Below are 20941 nucleotides of genomic sequence, written 5' to 3'. Positions count from 1 at the left end.
ATGTTAAAGCAGAATTACCCATGCAATGATAAAGCTGATGACTGATGATAAGCAGACCAGACATTGTTTCGAATTTGTGTCAAAAACAAAAACGTAGTTACCTGTGCAAGGTAAAGTAGATTTCTTTCTTACGGACTGCTAATAAAAGAGAAGCGAGAATCAACAAGAGGTATGAACACATTTCGTGATTCAAATCAGAGCAAAAGAGACCCACTACAAAGTTTAAATCAGAGAGTTATCAATCATAATCAATCTGCTGATAAGACTTCGAGTGGAACTCGTTATCTTTATTTTCTCTCAAGTCCCCCCTATGTGAGAATCATCTAATAGTCGCTTGTTAAGGAATTACGGACATCTCTTATCTTGATTATCACCCGGTAAGTTTATTAAATTAGAGGAAAGTTATAAACAAGAATAATTATTAGAACGGCCAAGGATTGGTCACATCAGTGATTTAAAAATTTAGCTTTATTATCAATAGAATAAAATTTATTTCTAATTTCATAAACTATAAAAAAATTAGAGTTGGGAAATCATTTCGTACGATATATATAATATTATTTTAAATAATTTCTTTTATGTTATGAATTTACATAACCAGATACTTGAATTTTAATTGCTGTCACTGATATCGCAGTAACTTTGTGTTTTAATGGTGTCTTCAAGTAAAAATTCATGTCAAAAATAAACTGGACGACGTCCCGACGTTTTTTAAATTTTTTGATTGACAATTATTCACCACTCTAGTCTGTAGAAACCATTGTTGAACGCTTGAACATAAGAGTGTTTGGTATTGCTTAGCCACACTGGTATTTCGGATTTACAATAAGACGCTAAAGACATCATTTGTGGAGACACAAAGGTGTTGATTGTTGATTCCATTTAATTAAATAAGTAACGTTTACACAGTATAAAATATAATTATTTTTTTTGCATATCCCGTGGAATTGTGAAAAAAAATACTGAACTTGTCGTTGTTCAAAAAATCGGATTTGAAGCGAATGAAAATAATTAATTAAAATGAGTAAGATTTGTGTATTCGGAATTTCTTATTAAATCTTATAATCATGTGCTTATTGGTTATAATTGGTAATATTGGTGGTAATATTGGTTTCGCAATTGAATTTTAAAAAATTCCTTCCTTACAGCTATTGGCTCATCGAAATAATCAAATATTACTATCAGATCGATCAGCATGAAACAATTATTAAAATCTTGGAGATGCAGGTGTTCACCGATCACCTTGAAAACTTATCATAGGTGAAGCAGGTGTCCGATTAGATACTCTGCCGTATATATACAGCAGGTTTCCCTAAACTAAATCACATTACCTTGTCACCAAAGTAAGAAGCAAACATTGGAACAGTAGAAGACACAATGGCATCTCTGACTTACGGTAAATAATCATCGCTTATTTAATTAACCCACTACACCATAAACGAAAATAGACAATAATTCTTGTGAAACTTCATGTTCCAAAAATAATAATAACGGTCCAACGCACTTTCCATCTACATATACATATTACCGTTTTAACGGATATTAACTTTCGGACTAACGAGCTGACCTAACTGTCCTTATAAAAGTTTTCCTTAGGTCACCCTCGAAGAACGAAACGCAAACTGCCAAAACCCGATGAAAAAAACTCTCATCATTCGTAACCGATAAAATTATAAAAATTAATAGATCTCGTTGCACTTTCAGTCTTGGTCTTCGCAGCGTTCATCGTCGCAGCTTCCTGCCAATCAACTCCATTCAGTACGTGCAAGCAGGGTGCACCGCCATCAGATGTCAGAATAGCCGGTTGCACGAAAGCTCCCTGTTCCTTGGTACGCGGTACCAACGCAGTCGGAGAGTGGGACTTCGTTGTCTGTAAGTATTAAAAAAAAAATCGTTGAAACACGAAAGACAAAAAAAAAGTGAATTAAGCTTTGTGACTGAGTATAAAGAGAAATAAAATTTGTCAACAGCCGATGACACCGCCAAACTGACTCCTCGTGTACGTGCGACTGTCTTGGGACTGACTGTCAACTACGACATCGGTCAAGAAAACGCCTGCGACACCTTGACCAACGCCGAGTGTCCATTGGACAAAGGCGAAGAGGTCACCTACGCCCTCAGCATGCCCGTACTTGAATCCTACCCCAAGCTGTCGCTGACCATCGAGTTCGCCTTCTTGGACGAAAGCAAAAACGTGCAGACGTGCTTCAAGATCAAGGCAAAGGTCGTCGATTAAATGGTAGCTCGCAAAATAAATAAATCGACACTTCCAGGAGACTCTGCTGGAAAAGAAACGATATTCTAATGACGATTAACGATGCTTATATAATTGGCTAAATTAAATTCAAGAAAAATAAATAATCACCCTTCAACCAATACTCAGCCGATATATTCAAAGCAATTTCCTCGCAGCAATGCACTTCGTCTTCGCTACCGCGATACGATCGGGTACCCCGTCAAGTTGCCTTCGAATATTCTGGATTCCAGCCATTTTCGAACCATCCGTCATTTCTGTAATATCGACCAGAGTCTGCAGGGTAGAGTGCTCACTTCCGGTAACAGAGAATACACGGCGATAAAATACACGTACCCAGCTAGTCGGTCCTCGATTCGATGAACATGATAGGCCCAGGTGTTCTAGAAATGAAAATTGATAACCATAATAATAATAACAGACGGCAAATGGGTATCTACGATAAATTGAATGACGTGTAAAAATACTTAAATTCTGGAAAAATCTCAATAAAATCACACAAACGTACCGTACGAAAAAGACACGCGTGTCTGTGTAGTGTTAGATAAGTTGAGTATACCTATACGGTACATACACGACTATTACGCAGGAGCATTGCAGAAGATCAAAAAGCAAAATGGCGAAGGTGTTTGAGGAAAATTGAAAATGGAAGCCAGCACGAAGCTTTGTGGAATTCATGGGAATTAAATTAAGAGATCTCTTTCCGCGTCAGCGACGTTCCAGCCCAGTGAGAGAGAAGAGGTTTGCAGGTTAGGATACTGAAAAAGTTCCTTCAATAGGATTTAGGTTGCTAGGCTGCTAGGTATACGTAGGTGGTAAGGTGGGTTAAGAGAGATTTATAATAGTGGCGTGTACCGTCGGTAAGGTAGATAGGTAGGTAGCGAAGTGAGGTGGGTGGTGGGTAGATCGGGACCTAAGCGAATTTCGGGGTTCCAAATGGATTTAAAGATTTTCACGGTGAATTCCAGCCAGTCTCAGCCTCGTCTTTGTCGCCCTAAAGGCAAATTGAATTCCTTCCGCTTGGTGCTCCTTTGGCAATCCTCGAGTAATGGTACAGATTATCATTATAGGATGCTAAGAATTTATATAAAAGGTCCTCCACAGGATCCCGTTTAAACTCACCAGACATTGAGGGTACTCAAAAATTAGCTTTGACCATCTTCAATTTCTCAAGCTATTATAATCGATCGATCAACGGAACCTTTGACCCATGTTCAGGAATTCACTGAACCGTTGATAACCTGTAAACAGAATAGCAAAAGCCTCTGCGGACTGATATCGAAAGGTGCTACTGTGCACCGTGCCCTCTGACCTATTCTAAATCTCAAACCACCAGACCTAGCCTACCAAGGCTAACAACCTAACGTCAGATGTACAGCTTGCTATTAATTCATCCTCCAATTTTGCATCCCTTGACAATACATTTTACGGGTTGATAAGGGTTACACAGGGCAGTAGCATACATCTAGACAGGGCCTGATTCGCCCCACCTTATTTTACAACCCAAGTGATTTCAGATCAGGATCTGTTTTTATGTACCGCCATCCAGTGAATTCTGGAACATACTGGAGGCAAGAGAGACAGAGAGAGAGAGAGAGAGAAAGAGAGGGTGGTTGGCGAAAAGAAAGAAAGTATTGCACAAAGCCTTTTTGAACAAAAAAAAAATAATATGTATTCGTGTGTGAACGCCTAAAGAGAGAGAGACACAAGGAGAATATGCGTGGGAAGGAAAAAGAGAGAGAAACAGCCCGCGAGGAGGTATAAGGACACAAGAGGGTAAATCCTGGAGGGTTCGGGCGTGTGCCTGACCCACATCCCCGCACATCGATCGACCAGGTCGCCTGGCTTACGGAACTTCGACTAGCGATGGCTGCGAGTTCAATTCGAGTAATATCGAATGAGTTACACTCGCACGTATACGCAATACGTGTATGATATATTATTCCTATAGCGTCGTGTGAAATTAACATGTCGAGAGAAAGAAGGAAAAAGTGTATTGAGTTTTTGAAATATAAAAATTGTATAATAACTCGATTGTCATTTAATCGATAATGAAATAACACTTGTTTATACAAATATAATAATTCATTAGAATCCTGCACAAAGAGAGACAGCAGCGACCAAACGGATTATTCCGTCGTTATTAATTTCCTCAAGGAATCCTAATCCATCATAGCTCCGAGCGTTAGATAATAATATTATACAATATTCACAAATGGGATCACTATGATAATGCATTGTCTTCGAAATTAGGAAACGTCCATCTATATATTGAAATTTGCAAATTTTAATGACAGCATAGAAGACCTTGATGGATTACGTGACAGTATATGTATATCAATACGTAGCTATTCCGGTATACATATGTATATACGTATGTAATATATGTTATAATTATACTGAAAAAGCAATAATTTATTTCAAGAATTTATTTGCACGAGGAAAAATCGCAACTGACTGCTCTCCTTTACCTGCGACAAATGTTCCGGTCGAATGACGTCTGCTTTCTGAATGCACGACGCACACACGTAATCGGACAACGAATAAAAAGCTGTCGATTCTCAGGAAAGCACTGGGAGAGACGGGGTGAAGAGGGAGACTGAGAATTTGTCTGAAAGTCCACTCGTACGTGTCGCGCACATCCATATGGATGAGAGAGGTTTGGAGAGAGAGACTAAGAGAGGAAGAGATGAGAGATAGAGAGTGAGAGAATTATACGAACCCGTTGCTTTGACATTCCTGTTCTCCGGGGAAGCCTTTTGCGTATAATATAATATGTAACTGGCAAGCATTGGTATAACAGGAGTAAGAGAAACACGATGGATTTTCTCATTGGGAAAGAGCAGACGACTCTGTTCGATTTTACGAAGTGCTGCCATAGCCGAAGGCAAACCAGACGGATTTAACGGTACTCATGCTGTACCACGTGCTGTCACTTTGATTTTCAGAACTTGGAAAATGCATGGGACTTGGGAAGACGCGTTTCTGCCAGACATCGGGATTACACTGAATACATTGGATGTACTGAATGCATCTTGGCTATGCACTGCATGTATCAGTATAAATGAATATTTTCATGTGGGCGGCGTAAAAGTCCGTGAGGATGATTTACCGATTGAAAAATACTTTTAGTACAGTCATTCTTATCGTGCGGGATATTCACGTTTTTCTTTTTCGGGTATTCAATGTGAATTTTTGAAGATTGCCACGTTCAGTTTTCTACGAGTGACATTGTTTATGGTGTCACTGTTATGGCGAATGTTATTAACTGTTGAGGTCAACGTCCTGTTTATTGCGTAAGTACTGAATACTGATAATTGAAGTGTTTGGCACGGACTGTTACTAGTATGAAATAATAATGGAGGTACGAATGGAATTGACATTACCACTAGAGAAATCGGACGCGTCATGAGATCCCGTCGGTAAGGTAGATTCGTGCGTCCTGAATCTACCTTACGGAACGTTATTTCAATGAGGAGCAAAGTCTTTGTTGGACAGTGAATAAATGTAGGAAGATTAGTTATCGTTATGTAATTCTGCTGTGACAAGACACAACGGTTCTGAGAAATAATAAGTGATCATAGTTACTGTACGGTACGGCGTCTTGATTCATTATAAATAAATCATATGAAGATAAATACATTATTTTTACGTCAAAGAGTGTTACATTGTCCTGTAGAATGAAGAATAAATATTTATTACTGTTGGCTACCACTTTAATGGATCTATGGAAGGTGGATCGTCGGAATTGGTTCACGTTGTATAAAAAAAAAAAAACAATATGGATTCTTGAATATCATCGCGTTAACGTAATTCAAGAGAAGCGAGGATTTAACGCTCAAGTGGTTCCAGCTAAGGTCAACAAGAGAAGAGACACTTGTAAAAGGTTAATTCACTCTGAATTAAAGAAAACCCCTCCTAGATCTTTTTGGGTCGAAGTTACTATTAACTGCTGTAGTAGACCGACCCGAGTAGTATTTACTACTCCATCTCACAAGGGTTCGTGTACGTACATATATATACACTGCACAGCACACCTTAATAAACGGGTGGGGCCTCAATGCCTCATGCCGTCTTGAATAGAAGAATTTAGTACCTAGTACAGTAAGGCCCCACAGAAGTCGGGGGCAGGCCCCCAGCGTATTACATACTACGATTTACTCGTCCATGAAAATAATTATAAAACAAGTCCCATCGAAGTTCATGGACGAGAAGAGAGTCATAAGAGCTGTAGAAGGAGCTAGAAGAACGCGGATAAAACAGAGAGTGGGATTGACTCTGAGTAGAAGGAGAGGGAGCAGAGAAAAGAAAAAAAAAGCAAGTTAAAGATTGCTAAAAGAGAGAGAAAGGAAGAGAGTGCCGGCATAATTAACAGTGGACGCTAGTAGTTGGTACGAGTGAAAGGGACTGATCGGTCTCTGTGTAGTGGGGAGGTTCATTGTGGTAACTCAGGGTGTTCATCTCCCGTAAACTCGTAGTACGTAAAGGACTGTCGACGTGTGACGTCACCATCACAGAGCGCCACAAGAGAATCAACAAACTTGCGCGAGCAAAATCGGCCACGATATTTCCCGGTTACATTCGTCGTGTAAAAAGTGAGGGAGTAGGGTGAGGAGGAAAGGACGGACCACACTCATCAGGAATTAGGAATACCGATAGTGCAAAATTAATAAAACCTGTGGTTATATTGATAACAAAGTGCGTGGTGACGTGTAGACGTAGCGTAGCGAAGTCTCCGACGGCTATACTGTTGTCAAGATGGCGTCCAAGGGAAAACTAGCGACCGAGGTGAGTCCGAATTTTTGACAAAGATCCGCAGAGATTCTCTAGATGGCGCGAGACGAGAACACTCCCTGAATCCTGTTACCCAACGACACCACCGATGTCCTCCCTGGCGTAATATTCGAAAAATCTGTTTTGAAAAATCAAAAGAAATTCCAACAAGAATGACGGGTGTGACGACGCCTCTTCCTCATGTATAGTCCATGCTTCGCTATCGTACGTATTATACGTACAGTTTAGTCTACCACGAATCCCTTACCTACAGATAACCACGCCCAGCTTCGTGCATGAACCTACGTACGTGTTAAATCCAGAATATTCTGACACCTCACTCTTCCCGGTTAACCTAGGTTGTACATACCGAAATCCTCCCGACATTCCCTCGGGATACGATAATAATGCCCGACGTTTGCCTCTCATTCTCGTGCTTCGTTACTCCTTCATTCTCTTTCTCTCTTTGGCTGCGACCAATAGGCAGCCTCCCGTGCCTGTAAACGCAGACTGCCGTCAGATGCCGGTATGCTGCTATACGTTTGCCAACCAGGATCGTACGTTACTAGCTAACGCACGATGTTCGCAACTTAAATATTAATTTTAACGAATTAATCCTGGTTACTGAATAATCAGAATGGCCACTCAAGTTACCGGTTCACATAATTCTGTTATTAACGTTATCTCGCCAATGCATACATATATATGACTGAGTCAGACGATCATGTATGTATATACTTTTTTTATAGTTAGATTGAAAACGAATTGGATCCAGGTGAAACCATACGTTAGGCATAACGAGTGCACAGCTGTCAAGTGCTCATTGGCTGTGACTTGTCGTAACCTTAGAACGATAGTTCGTACAGGACATTTTAGCCGTTAAAATTTCAGTTAGATGATTATTACTAGAGGTTCACTGGTAATTTAATACTCGTGGATGCATTTAAATATATATATATCAGCATCGTTGAACTCGAAACACGTGGATGCTAATCTCGTAAGGACTTGCAGATTGTAGGTAATCATTTAATAGATAAAGCTCTGTAGGCCATGCAATCTCAGCTGTGAAGTGTATTATTGTCCGATTAGAAAAACTTATAAGGATATTAGATATACAGTAAGGAATATCGATAGGCACAAAGATAGAATATACAAAATGAACCTCATAGTTTAGATTTTCATACTTTTATAAGCTAATGCGCTTTTAATATCCCTCGACGTCCCGACGCCGATGACGAGACTAATCGCTTTCGTTATATATATATATATGCCATACAAAGGGTATATATACACATATATATAGACGCCAGTACTGCAATACAGTTGCAGCTGTATTCCCGTTAGAAGCACTGAAATAACGTACCACTTAGCAGATAACCAAAAGTAAAATATCTGTGGTAGACTGCTTCTAATATTAGGGTTACGTAGAAATTCGCCGCGTTTAATTTTATTTGAATTTTATGTATGCCACTTATAGATTCCCGATGAACATTACAGTCTAGTAACACCAGCTGTGTTATGGAGTAAACTATAAATCGATATGGTAATCAGCATGTTAATTTTCTGATTCAACGTGAGAAAACACTTTGTTATTATTTAAAAAATCGCAAATTTCTGAATTCTTCGATAATATTACAGTATTATACTGTATAAATTGGCACTTGGCCACTTGGTAAGTTTTCAACATAAAAAATGTAATATACGTTCCACGAAATTTTATTATTTTACACATTGACAGAGGATTATTATAAAGTTCGTTTGAAGTACTGAAAATAATTTCTCAGCACAAATTCTAATCACTTTCCACTGAATTGCCCATAAGAATTTGATGACCCGTAAAGCACCCGTGGGTGCTACGGCACTGGGCCTCAGGGACGATGGTTCGCGTTCCAGTAACAAGATGTCGCCACTTGACTCCTTTTGGAAGGAGAATTCTCATAGCAGACGACGACTGACTGACTGACTGACTGGTTGACTAGCTGACTGGCTGCCTGACCATTTCACCATCTCGCATCCACACGACCGTCTCACCTTCGACGCTAATTTGAACGATACGGTTCGCGCTTATTATCGCTAAATTAGCCATTATGTCGTTATTTTAACGAGTCAATGTGTGTCAAGGGGCCGCACTCCGTGTTCCGTGCACAGAGGTGGCCTCTCTGGCATGAAGCCATCCCTCTGACCCCCTGGCCCTTTTAACCCCCTCATGAAAACCCTTACGAACATCATAACATCCAACAGCCTCCTTAGCAGCATCCTGACAGATAGTAGAGACCACATAAACCATCGTACCTTGACTCCTCGATGTCTTACGTGACGTGTGTATCCCTTGTTCCACACGTCCCTGGTCCTCGGTGTCTACACCATATACATACACGCACACCACTTTTTTCTATTTTTATCATTTATAGGTTTTTAATACAGCGGAAGGGAAATCGACCCTAATCTCACATAGCGAACCCAATTCCCAGTTCCCCCCCCGATTCAGCAGTCGTTCTAACCTGGCTGCTGTCTGTTTCTACCTTTTTCTTCTTTAATTTCTTTTTCCCTTATCTCTTTGCATCTCTTCGTTTTCTTTTTGTCACTTTTTTTCTTCACTGTACCACATCCTGTGAGGATTAATTCCAGAATCGAAAATTACTTTGAGAATTCCAGCAACTCTCGACGGACCGCGTGGGTTTGACGAACGTGAAAAATGAATGATGGTAAGGCAGTTTTTTTCGGTAGGTAATGAAGTAATACTCAGGGATCAATATCTGTATATGTTTTTACATTTACCCTCCTTATTGTCTCTTTATGCATAAGAGTACCTTTTTTTCTATTAACTCTAATGGAAATCGTGTTACGATCGCTCTCGTGCTATCAGCGTGTTACGTAATCGCAAGGAGTTGACGCTCCCTGCACGCGTACCATTTTCCTATCCGGTCTCCTCGGCTCTCTTTGTTCTTTTTCTACCAGCGGGAGAACATTCAGCGGTGCATTGATCGTCTGAGAGTCTGAGGCATGCAAAGGACATTAAGGATCCTCCACACGTGACGATTGCCACGCCTCGCTCGATAGGCACTTTTTCATGATGCCAAAGAAGAAAAAAAAAATAAATGTCACCCGGCATTCGCAATGGCGAGCCTAACGCGAGTGTCGTTCGTTTATTTTTCGAAAAATCTTACTTATTTTTTGTCACACCCCTCTCGGGCTACCATTCAATAAATATTACCTTACGGAGACGGCGTCGGGTCACGAGAGTTTCTATAGAAAAAATATATCCAGGGTTCGTCTGATCATCCCCAGAGAACCCCCATTTTACAATACCGAGCCTGAATCGTAAATTCATCATCGAATTAATCAAATTCGAAATTCCTTGCTTGATCTCGAGACCCCTAATGAATTGCTGAATAATTTCAGTAGCATTGCCACCCTTACAGGTCACGTTCACCGGTCACGTAGTGAACTTTAGGACGAGCTAAGCAGGATCAGCCTTTAATATCGATAAGGGCAAAACCTAGGAAGACGTTACAGGATGCGAAAAATATTTTTCTTTTCGAAATCTTATCGGTGGCCTCGTGCAGCAAAAATATTTAATTTCCGGCAGGGACCCTTAGCCAGTATTACTCGGCCACTGTGTATATTAGCCCTAACTACGCGAAGGCATTGACAATATTTTTTCATATCTTTTTGAAATTCCCGATGAGCCTCGAAACGCCAGAAAATAGATAATACAAAGTTAACACGCGCGTCTATAAAAAAGTACTATAAAAAGTTAAGATACTCGAGCAACGTTTGTTGTCAGGCTTATCTAATCAGTCGTACCCAATCGTTTAGAGCGTATATATACTTCCCTAATCGGTATCGATTATCGATACAGGCGATCGACTCAAACCGAAATCTCATCGATAAGATTGATTAGCGTTATCTCTGATACGCGAATCGTCGGATTCGGTGAACGCGAAAAAAAAAAGGTCGAATCGTTTGGGTTTCGCGTTTCTTCTCTGTGGCCAACGTTGATTGGGCTATTTAATGGCAGACTTCCTCGACCTCGAGGGGTCGACCCACGCGCACTAGGATGTTGGTTCCTGGGAAAGAAACCGCCCTGAACTGGCCCTTAAGATGCACTAATTCCCTTCGGGCTCTCCTCAGATAATCGCCATAGGGCTCAGACTTCCCGAGTGTCGCAAGGAAATCGGATTGTCTTTGGTAAATGCATATAAGGGCTCCTGAAATCTTTTCTATTATTTTTTTCCTGAAAGCTACTAAGAGGAGGGGGGGGAGAGCAGCTAGGAAAAAAAGGATAAGAAAACAAATAAGGATAATTCCTAAGGGAATACGAGATCAAGATGGGAGTGAAAGATACGAGTATCTACGTATATATCTAGATAAACGGATAGATGGGTAGATAAATAGATAAATTACTATATTATCTTTTCCCTACTTCAGTCCTGCCTGAAGGCTCGTTAATCAAGTCAATGTAACGAGGAGCCTATACGACGACCTGACAGCTGTCAAAATGACAAGAGCCTTGTAACCGCGTGTCTAGTGTTTATCAACAATTCAAATATCCTATATACAGATATATTAATGCGTTTGATGAAAATAAAAAGTTTGTACGGGCTTCGAAGGCGCTGTGAAAATTTGATAATAATTTATCGATTCGAGAATTTTTTTTTATTATCCCACGCTGGTACCACTTTGCAACGCTGATCTTTATTTTTCATCCCTAAACAAGACAAGAGAGAAGAGCCGATCGCATCGATGCAGAAATACGATCGTACGGGATTCACGTGTGAATTTACATGCGACTATCTCAAGTTTCCAATTGGACGACTTGATGGATTTTGACGGTATAAGGAATGGCATGATAGAAATATTACGTGAATGTATGTACAATATATGTACTTCTGTATACCTAGAAACTTGTACGGAAGATGACTAACGTGGCGCGATGTCGCTCTTCTGGTTGGTCAAGCGCGCTCGGTGCTACAGTGATAAGGGCAGAGAGTTAAGAGAGACAGACGGGAAGATAAACAGGCTGGGAATTGAATTTTTTTTTTTTCGAATTTTTCAACACTAATTTATTTCATTTACTTACTTTGGCTTCGATCATTGGGCCAACATTTTTTTATCTTACTATCTGTCTCTCTTTCGCCTATCTGTCAGGCATCCTGATTATTCGATAGTATCAAGTTGCCACTTGATTCACGTAATAATATCCGATTTCTCGAATATCAACCCTAATCCAGCCTCTCACCATAGATCCTATTGCGAAAGGATCTATCGAATGTATACGATGGCATAACACGATGCCGTAAACTATCCATTTTCGCTGACCGTTTAACCTCTAGCCTATATGAACCTGGGTCAAAGGTCACGGAAATGCCAGGGGCTGGAATTTAATTAAGGAACGGTAACTATCGCTGAAGGCTCCTTGAAAAATCGATTCACAAATTTTTCCACCCTTAATCCTATTACCGATAATATTTTTCCATCCTCTCGCGGTAGCTGTGCTTCCGTTCGGCTTCACGTATCCATCTGTCTGTCTTCATAAAATTTGAGAGTCCGCGAACAGCCCCTGGACCACAGCATCCAGAGCGGATCACGTAAATTCCTTGATAATTTTTTTTTCTCATAGCTTCTAAGAGATCGGTTCGAGGTGCGAGTATTTTTTTTTTCGTACGACAAACCGGAAGTGAAGAGCAGACGAAAAAAGAGGAGGGGGGGGGGTCGATAGATCATTCAGAGATGGATTCATATGGTTTAGAATATCTTAACAAAATTCTGGGAGTTAAAGTTGCACTCCGCTTCTGTTGCCCTTTACTACCCTTATTTACCGTGGGTTCTATCAATCTCCCTTTGTTCGGGCGAAGACGAGGGGTAGGGCTTGAAATTAATTATCGATTAAATGTTATATATTGGTAAATAATTATTTGGGATCGATAAATCCCGATAGAGTTCTTGATATCGATCCTTTTTCTTAGGGTTAGCCGCCCCTCTGGACCAGCCTAGTCCTACCGGTATATCGGTTGGGTCTTTGCAGATGGATTTTGCGAAAAACATTCTCAGCCGGTATATATATCGATTGGGTTCGATTATTCCAGGCGCCGGGAATCTCGAGGGCGACGGCGCGTCCCACCTACTGGTTGGTATGGACGATGCTGGACGTCGGGACGCAGTGTTAGCGCACGTACGCGAGCAATGCGTAATATTGGTATTCATTTTGTAAATGTGCAATTGCCCTAATTTGGAAATCCCTAATCAGCTTAGCATGATCATTTCCACTCCTTGGGTTACATATCTATATACGCTCGTGGTCCAATAGATTTATTGGCTCTACATAACAGTGTAATCGTCAGTTTCGTCGACTGAATCCCTCTGTACATATACTTCATATACGCAGTATGGTTGATGCCAACATACGTACGAGTAGACACGGTGAAACACTCGGAGTCGCGTTGGGGACTAAAGACCAATTAGTATACAACCGTAGAGACTCGAAATCCGAATTAAGCGCCTGGCAAATATTTACCCGGCAAGGTGTCCCGTGGAAGATACGAAACCGTTTCTCCCGAAGATAATACAACTCTCAAACGTCCTACAACAACAGTTCCGTCTGAATCGAGGTGGCTGTTTCCGACCCGAATTCGGGACTTGATATGGTAAAATAAAAATTTTCAAAAATAGGAAAAAAAATTTATGACGAGATAAAAAAAAATTCTTCCGGAGCCACAGCCCTGTAGAATCTAAGATAACAATCCTTACCGTGGTCTGTCGCTCATATCTCTTCTTCTTTTTCTCCGGTCCAGCGCAGAAACATTCGCCAAGGTTAGGTTGGGTTGGCCAGTTCTCAGTAGAAAATTAAAAAATAATACCAGCCAGCCACGCTCCTCGACTTCCTCCTCCGGCTCGATCCGACTGGAACCGAAGGGATGGTCCATGAAATCGAAATAAAATGCGAGAGGGTTCGCGGGGTTCCGGTTCCTAGGGACAGCCCTCCCTCCCCCGCCGCCCCAACGGCGGGGAGGTTGCTGACCGACGGGATAGGTCCAGGGCCGGAAGTGAGTCTCCTCGGTGGAGGGGACTGAGAATTCACTCGGGTGGGGAGAAAGCCCCGCAGTGCGGCGCGGTCGATACAACCCCTACGTCCTCTCGCGTTTTCCACTTCACCCTCCGATCCTCCGGTGGCAGCCCTCGGAATATATCCAACGTACAATCCGCAGCCCACACCGTGGAGACCCTTGCTGATAAGCCCTAACCATCCTCGATGCAATTTTTACATGGAAGGAGCATATTGCATGGGATTCGATCTATTTCTTTTTTACTCCCACCGATCGATCACTGATCGATCTCGATGACGATCCGTCTACTTTTTTTTTTTTTTTTCATTCCTTTCATCCACATCTTTTTTGTGTTATTGTCTGTCTTTCATCCCCTTCCCCTTCACCCTTCCACCCCTTCGTAACCCCTCCCCCGCATTTCGTCACTCCACTCTTCCACCTTTTGTTTCCAGTTACGTATTCCAGACCTACGACGGTTACACTTGCCACCTAGCAACCTCACAAGGGGTGCCTACCTGCCTACCTGCCTACCTGCCTGCCTATCTTTCTATTTATTTCTCTACATACTTATCTACCTAGAGCTCGACAGATCGATAGGTCGACTCGCAACGTACCTGCGACTGCCGACTTAAAACCCCCCGAGTCTTTCGAGAGGCTCGAGTCATGTCCGTTTCGAAATGGCTCCTTGACTCTTTTTCGAGGTTATGTACCACACGAGAGAGATGCAACGAACGGTGCATATCGCCTCGATGCACTTTAACACGGTAACCCGAGCAAGTAACCCTACCTAGTTATGTTATAGTAGTTAAATATTATGTCTTGCTGTTTTTGAAACACATTAGAGGCCAGACTATCTTTAAGCCATTCCTTTTCCTTTTCCTTGCAATAAAATATCGATATCTCGTCTTTCTTGAATCCTCCCTATTTTTATATGGCTAAGAAAATTGACCACGACCTCAGAAACAACAGGGGGTCCACGAGTGTCGGATTAACCCTTGCCTGCCTGGCCCGACTACCGTGGACTGGATATATAAGGGAAGCAGCTGTCATCCGGTACCTCGTTATCGCGAATTTCCCGTAACGCTTCTCATGGACTGGAAATGGGGAAATCAAATTTTTTTCCTCACCGATCATAATTCTTTTCACCCTCAACTATATATATATATACACATATATATATATATATCACCCAGGTTATAATTACAATCCCAAAGGGTATCACGTGCCCGATGTTCATTCCAATAATTAATATAAAAATTTCAAGTTGCCTTATACCATCTGAATCCCACCAATCAAATTGCGTGACGACGCCCGACGTCCGCATAAAATTCTCCTGGCGTCGTTAAACTTCCCCTCTCGTGCTCTCCGTCCGCCCAAAACCTACAATCAGGCTGATCGGTAAAGCCTCGGGAAATTTACCCACAAAGCCGGCCTTGAAGTTGAGCCCGGGCGAAGTAAAAGAACACGAAAGAAAAAAAGAAAAAAGTTCCATCCCGTAAATCCATCTCGAAAAATCGTTCATAATGATCGTTATGGTCCATCATCCGGCCTCTTCTGGAAAGCATCACGGCACCATCCGGTAACAACTGCACGAGCAGTGACCGTCCAACTGCTTAAGTACAAGTTCCTGTGTCGAAACCACACGCCCACTACCTGGTAGGTACCATCGCCCAAGGCAAATATCACACGTGAATGACGCATACGCACACGCGTCTCGCGTCCTGCCCCTTCCGGCCCGCGCTTATGGTTACATCAGTGCGCTTTACCAGCCACCACGCTAATATAATTGTTACCGTGGAAATTTACCAAATTACCGATTACCCGCGTCCTTCCCCGAATAAAAGCGACGAGCCTGCAGCCTTGACAACAAATCATCACGGACACGAGGATTCGAGCCAGGTGACATCGAAGGGACCCAGATATCCACTTCCGGGCACAAATGCCCAGACGCACGTTGACGAGTGTTGGTCCGTTAAGTAATTATGATTCCCAACTGAGGTTGTCGACTCGTACCAGTCCCACTGGTAATGTCACAGGATATGCCAACCGGTTCGAAGGAGTTGATCCTCCAGGTGAACCGCTGCCATAGGACGATTCCTGCGATTTGTTTAACCTAGTGAAAAAGCAAAGACGCAGCCCGGCCCGGGGCCGGAGTGTACTGTCCAGAGCGAGAGAGAGAGGAGCGGTCAGCCGCGTGAGTCACTGGCTTCAATGTTCTCCCCGTGACTTCGTTTGGCATACGACGAAGTAGTAGTAGATGGCCAGAGTCGGGCAGAAACGAGCTGAGGTAGATTGAGCGTAATGTGTCTCTTCCTCCGACGCAGATACAGTCACGGTCACTACAGGATAGAACGGAGCGTGGCTCACGCGCTAGTTTCACGCACACGCAATCGAGTACTTGCCGTGGAAAGAACAGACTTTAACGATCGTTAGGACAGTGGCGGCTCGAAGGATGTACCGTGCCTGTAATCAGTCGTTACGTAGACCGTGTATGCTTGTTTATACGATAGATCTAGCTTCTCCAAGTAGTCTATGGTATATGCGTGACGTATACATATATTTACGAACCACACAAATCGCCATCGCTCCTCTAGCTTTATTCGGTATCCCAGAACGTCCTTGACACCATGTACGACCTTGGACCTGAATCACGCAAGAAGAAGGCGCGACACCACAGTCCGACAAAGTGCACTGACCTTTGACATTTGGCTGTGACTTTGAAATTCATCGAGGATCGATTGCATTGTTATTGCTATTATGACTATTTTTTTCATCCTAATCACAAAGAGCCACGGGACACGCTCGCCGGGAGCTGCGATGGCACCACGCTGATCTGATCTCTCTTGAGATTTCAAAGCTGCGAAACCGGTGATTTCCGGGTGCTTTAACGAAATATAAAAACTGAGCACAGGAACAACAGCGAGGCGCGTATACATTGTAGTGTGCCGTAATATTGTTATCGGAAGTGACTCTGATGTCTGGTTAACGGATCGAAATCCCAGACTGCCAGTCGCCGGTTTTCTGGTTCGATCCGGATTTCAGACAGGAGAGAGAGACGAGTATTTATGTACGCACGGATTGTACGTACGGGTTAGAGCTAGAGGGACTCGGATAGAGTAGGAGAGAGAGAGAGACAGATAGATAGAGGGAGACCAAGAGAGAATAAGGACAGTGAACGAACGAATGAATGAGTGAACCAGTGAAAACTGGCGAAGGCGTGAATCAGCAGAACCCACTCGATGACTTCCCAGTCATCCGGTTACGTGCGGTCTCCTTTATTTCTACCACTGCCAAAGGACTTGTTGACAAACGATCGAAACAGGATCATCCGGAAGTGGCCTTCGACATAGTTTTATGGGGATTCCTTAAGCTTTTTATTTTACCATATAACACTTTGACTTTTAAAGCGGACCGAATGTTTTTTTTTTTTTCTTCTTCTTTCACATAAAATATTTACCATTCTCTATTCTCTCTGGTGTGTATTTATTCGTGGATTTTTTTGCGGCTTAGGGTGTTTTGCCACAAATTTTTTATTCATTTTTTTTTTACTACTACTTACTAGCTCGTATTGGGGATTAATTGGTATATAGGGTGGGACTTGAGTGGTAGCATTTAAAAAAAAAAAAGAGTCGAGTCACTTCTGGTACGCGTGGGCATTCTGCCAAGTGACGTCACTGCTCTTCCTAAATATATTGAAACTTTGGCATTTTCGTAACCCCTCACTATTTTCGTAACCAACGCTCCATGCAGATGCTTTTTCTCGACTATTCTATCACCTGAAGATGTTTCTGTTTAATTAATTTTTTTTTAATTCCCATTCCAGAGCTATCTTCAGGTGTTACAGCGGTTGTCCTATGTAACCGTGTTTACGTATATACAATATATATATATATCGCAGAGCTATATTTTATAGCAATACATTAAGCCTCGTTATCTGATTCCTCGATATCAAGTACTACACGAATATTGGAAACTGATACTCGTAAACTCACTGTAAGTTTTACGACGAGGAACGAAACAGAAGTCTTACCTAAAACTTCATAATCTTACAATTTACTTTTCGTATGCTCCCGGTAATTGCGTATTTCTACTTTTACGTATAGCGCACACGTCTTTGTACACATGGCAAAGACCTAGTAAGACTCGAGGCGCCATTCTTTCAACAACTTGGGTTAACAGTCGAGTCGCAATCTTCTCTTTGTTTTTTCTATTTTTCTTCTCGACGCAACAAAAATAGTTGCTCGTAATTCATCACACGTTCTGATTCATTTATAACCGGTGGCTCAAGTCGGATCAGAGTAAAACGTATTTACGATTTTTTTTTTTTCAGATAAGACGTTGGTACTGGTTTTTTCCAGAATTCTTTCATATCAGCAACATCAGTTCTAAGCCGCTATAATTTCGTGCAGATACACTCGACTTTAATTGTTTCGATTAATTTATCTCTCTACTGATTGCACGAGATAACAGAAGAGAGAGAGAGAAAGAGAGAGGGAATTTATTCTGGGCAACGGGAGAGACAGAGACAGAACGAAAGAGGCTCACGCCCGTACTTAAAACCCATGTTTACGCACATTCTGTCGCTTCCCCATTTGGACCATACGAACACGCATGGACCAAGGACGCTGTATCCTTAGGGTCTTTTTTCCCTGTATCGTTGCCTATACTGCGTCCTTACGTGCATATTGCATATAGCAGGTGCAACTGAACGACTCCCGCTCCCTTCTACCCGTCAACGTAAAGGTACATGCTTCGAGGATACACCCGGTTCGTACTTCCGGAACACCCTGTACATGCCTGTGCAATCTCGGGATTTCCATCGTCGAGGACTGAAGCGATTTGCATTAACGGGCCGAAAGGACGAAGATGTTGAAATTGGGGTGAAAAACGTTGGAGGTTCCTTAACAGGAGGTTTCGAAGAGGGATTAGGAAGGGGTTATCTGGGGGCGGGGGGGGGATGCAGGTAGAAATAAATTTACTGATTGTTTACCGAGTAACTGGGGTATATGAATTTAACCCTTTGAAAATTATTACCCCCTCCCTCCCTCCAGCCTCACCATTTCATCTGGACCTATCATCCCCACGTTATTCGCTATTCGTCTTTTCAGCTGACCTTTTTTTTCTTATCCCTTTAAGATTTTATCTTCAGGGATGCTGTCCCGTGCTTCGTCGAAAGATTTTCTTATGTGGCCATAGGGTCTCCGCGTGTGATCCAGACTTTGGGTTCCACCTTACGTGGATCTTGGTGGGTGCTACCTAAGGGACAGCGATGTCTAGTGGTTTTATACGGCCCTGATATTGATACCAATGCGATTATTGGTTGTACCGAGTTGCTGGCGACACGAGAGTCTTGACTACGCGAACGAGCCGCTCTCGGTGCACGTACGAGTCCGGCATTATGAGCTTGGGAACGTGTGTGTCCGGCTGTGGGACGAGTTTGAGTGATACACGAGATTGGCGCAAGGCCAGTCCTCGATTGCATAACTCGCATCAGCAAATTGCGAGCGTTCGCCACTGACTCGGTACGGACCTAGATCCAGGGGCCCTGGAAAGATCAGTGGAGAATGAGGATCCCTGGGAGAGATTAGAAGCTTTCGATGTATTAATCGCCAAAATTTCATAATTTATCATATTCCGTTAAATACAAGGAAAAATATCTATTACGGCAAATAAATATTTATCGACTCGCACTGCCTGTCACGGATAAGCAATGATTGGGTGCGTCAGTCTGCTTATGCTTTTTGCTCGAAAACAATTTTTTTTTAGTACTAATATTTTTTTCCAGAAAAAAATAATTTTCACTCCTAGTGCTCTTTCATGGGGTTCCACCTCCTCGACTTTTTTTGTTATCTCTGATAACCAGGTAGCCAAACGTTTTTGCTCCTGTGGGATAAAGCACAGTGGCTAAAGATTCGCGTGATAGGAACGTCCGTCGCTCTTTTGCCGGCTACGACTCGGCCTTTTCTTCTCTAATCGGCAACAACGCGAACTGGATTGCACTCGAGTGCTCGCTTTATGCGTTTGTAAAACGCTTCAAGACCGACGAAATGCAGGGACGTAAATATCCCGTGGCAATTTCTTTTACCTTTATGAATATTTTCCCCATTTATCACGGCTACCGATCCGTAGCTACTCGAGTTCCTTCGATTTTGTTCCTTTTCAATTAGCATACGCCCCCCCCCCCCTTTCAACCCTTGTTTACCGCAGGAATAGGCCATCCCGCCAGCCCTCAGGGAAAAATTAGGTATTCGTCAAACTTTTTTTTTCTTTTTGGAAAAAAATTTTTTTTACAAATGTCCCCCTTCCCCACCCGCCCCAATCAAGACGTTATTGTGTCGTAATTGTGTTAACCGCAGGGAACGATGGAGGAATGTGACGTAGGCACTCTATGACGTCAGAAGCTACCCTCGTTTGTCACTACGGTACGAGAACGAGGGAGACAAGATTATTTGTCGAGTTTTGTTTACCTTGAGTTTTGTAAAATTAGGGTTAAATGTTACTTTTAATAAATAACCAAGCTCACAATGAATTTCGCTATTGTAATAACGTGGCGTAATTTAAATATATGCGGAGAACCACTGACCGCCCACGACGAACCCCGAGTTTCCTCGAATCGAGTCGAAAGATGACTCGTTCAATTTAACGTTGAAATCGTGTCGCGACTACTCCATATCTCTGCTAAAACATGTGTATGTACACATATGTATGTTACGTACAAAGCATATCTATCTTGGCACGTACCTCATCTTCATTGCTCTATAAGGGTTGAAGATTAAAGGAACATTTTTGATCGACATAAAAAAAAAGTAATGGTTCTAAAAAGAAATTTTTTTTTATTACCCATAAAAGGCGCTAGACGACCCCCCCT

The 20941-nt window shown here is 42.2% G+C and overlaps 3 protein-coding genes across 28 annotated transcripts in view; 2 read left to right on the top strand and 1 right to left on the bottom strand.

Annotated features, from left to right (window-relative positions):
• The first annotated feature begins 1206 nt into the window (after positions 1–1206).
• LOC107262934 (NPC intracellular cholesterol transporter 2 homolog a) lies at positions 1207–2376 on the top strand. The gene is made up of 3 exons (XM_015729636.2): positions 1207–1396; positions 1705–1872; positions 1971–2376. The coding sequence occupies exons 1-3, from the start codon at positions 1378–1380 to the stop codon at positions 2234–2236; spliced, it is 453 nt and encodes a 150-aa protein (XP_015585122.1). The 5' UTR covers positions 1207–1377; the 3' UTR covers positions 2237–2376.
• The window catches only part of LOC107262935, a 31781-nt gene continuing 13199 nt past the window's right edge, over positions 2360–20941 (bottom strand). Inside the window, exons 1-5 of one of the 22 annotated variants that reach the window (XR_001536565.2) lie at positions 7398–7920; positions 3377–3495; positions 3110–3294; positions 2591–2637; positions 2370–2511 (exon numbers count right to left, since the gene is read on the bottom strand). Coding sequence is in view for 7 of the 22 variants with exons in the window: in XM_015729637.2 (XP_015585123.1) it covers positions 2393–2637; positions 4726–4900 (420 nt within the window). In the remaining 15 variants the exon portion in view is untranslated. The other 21 variants (XR_003058333.1, XR_003058341.1, XM_015729641.2 and 18 more) reach the window with 21 other exon arrangements.
• LOC107262933 (sodium/potassium-transporting ATPase subunit alpha) overlaps positions 6724–20941 on the top strand; it is a 40073-nt gene continuing 25855 nt past the window's right edge. For 2 of the 5 annotated variants that reach the window (XM_015729632.2, XM_015729628.2), the window contains exon 1: positions 6733–7042. In XM_015729632.2, the coding sequence (XP_015585118.1) occupies positions 7013–7042 (30 nt within the window). In that variant the 5' untranslated portion in view covers positions 6733–7012. Of the gene's footprint in view, positions 7043–20941 lie in introns of all 5 variants that reach the window. The other 3 variants (XR_003058330.1, XM_015729630.2, XM_015729629.2) reach the window with 3 other exon arrangements.

This window comes from Cephus cinctus, unplaced genomic scaffold, assembly GCF_000341935.2.
Source record: "Cephus cinctus unplaced genomic scaffold, Ccin1 Ccin1_scaffold0129, whole genome shotgun sequence".
In the NCBI taxonomy this organism is placed as follows: Eukaryota; Metazoa; Arthropoda; class Insecta; order Hymenoptera; family Cephidae; genus Cephus; species Cephus cinctus.
The sequence above is the reverse complement of the archived record's forward strand: the minus strand, read 5'-3'. Positions and strand labels throughout refer to the sequence as shown.

Coding starts and splice junctions, on each gene's coding strand:
- LOC107262934 (XM_015729636.2), top strand. Junction 1,873..1,970: donor AGAGTGGGACTTCGTTGTCT/GTAAGTATTAAA, acceptor ATTTGTCAACAG/CCGATGACACCGCCAAACTG.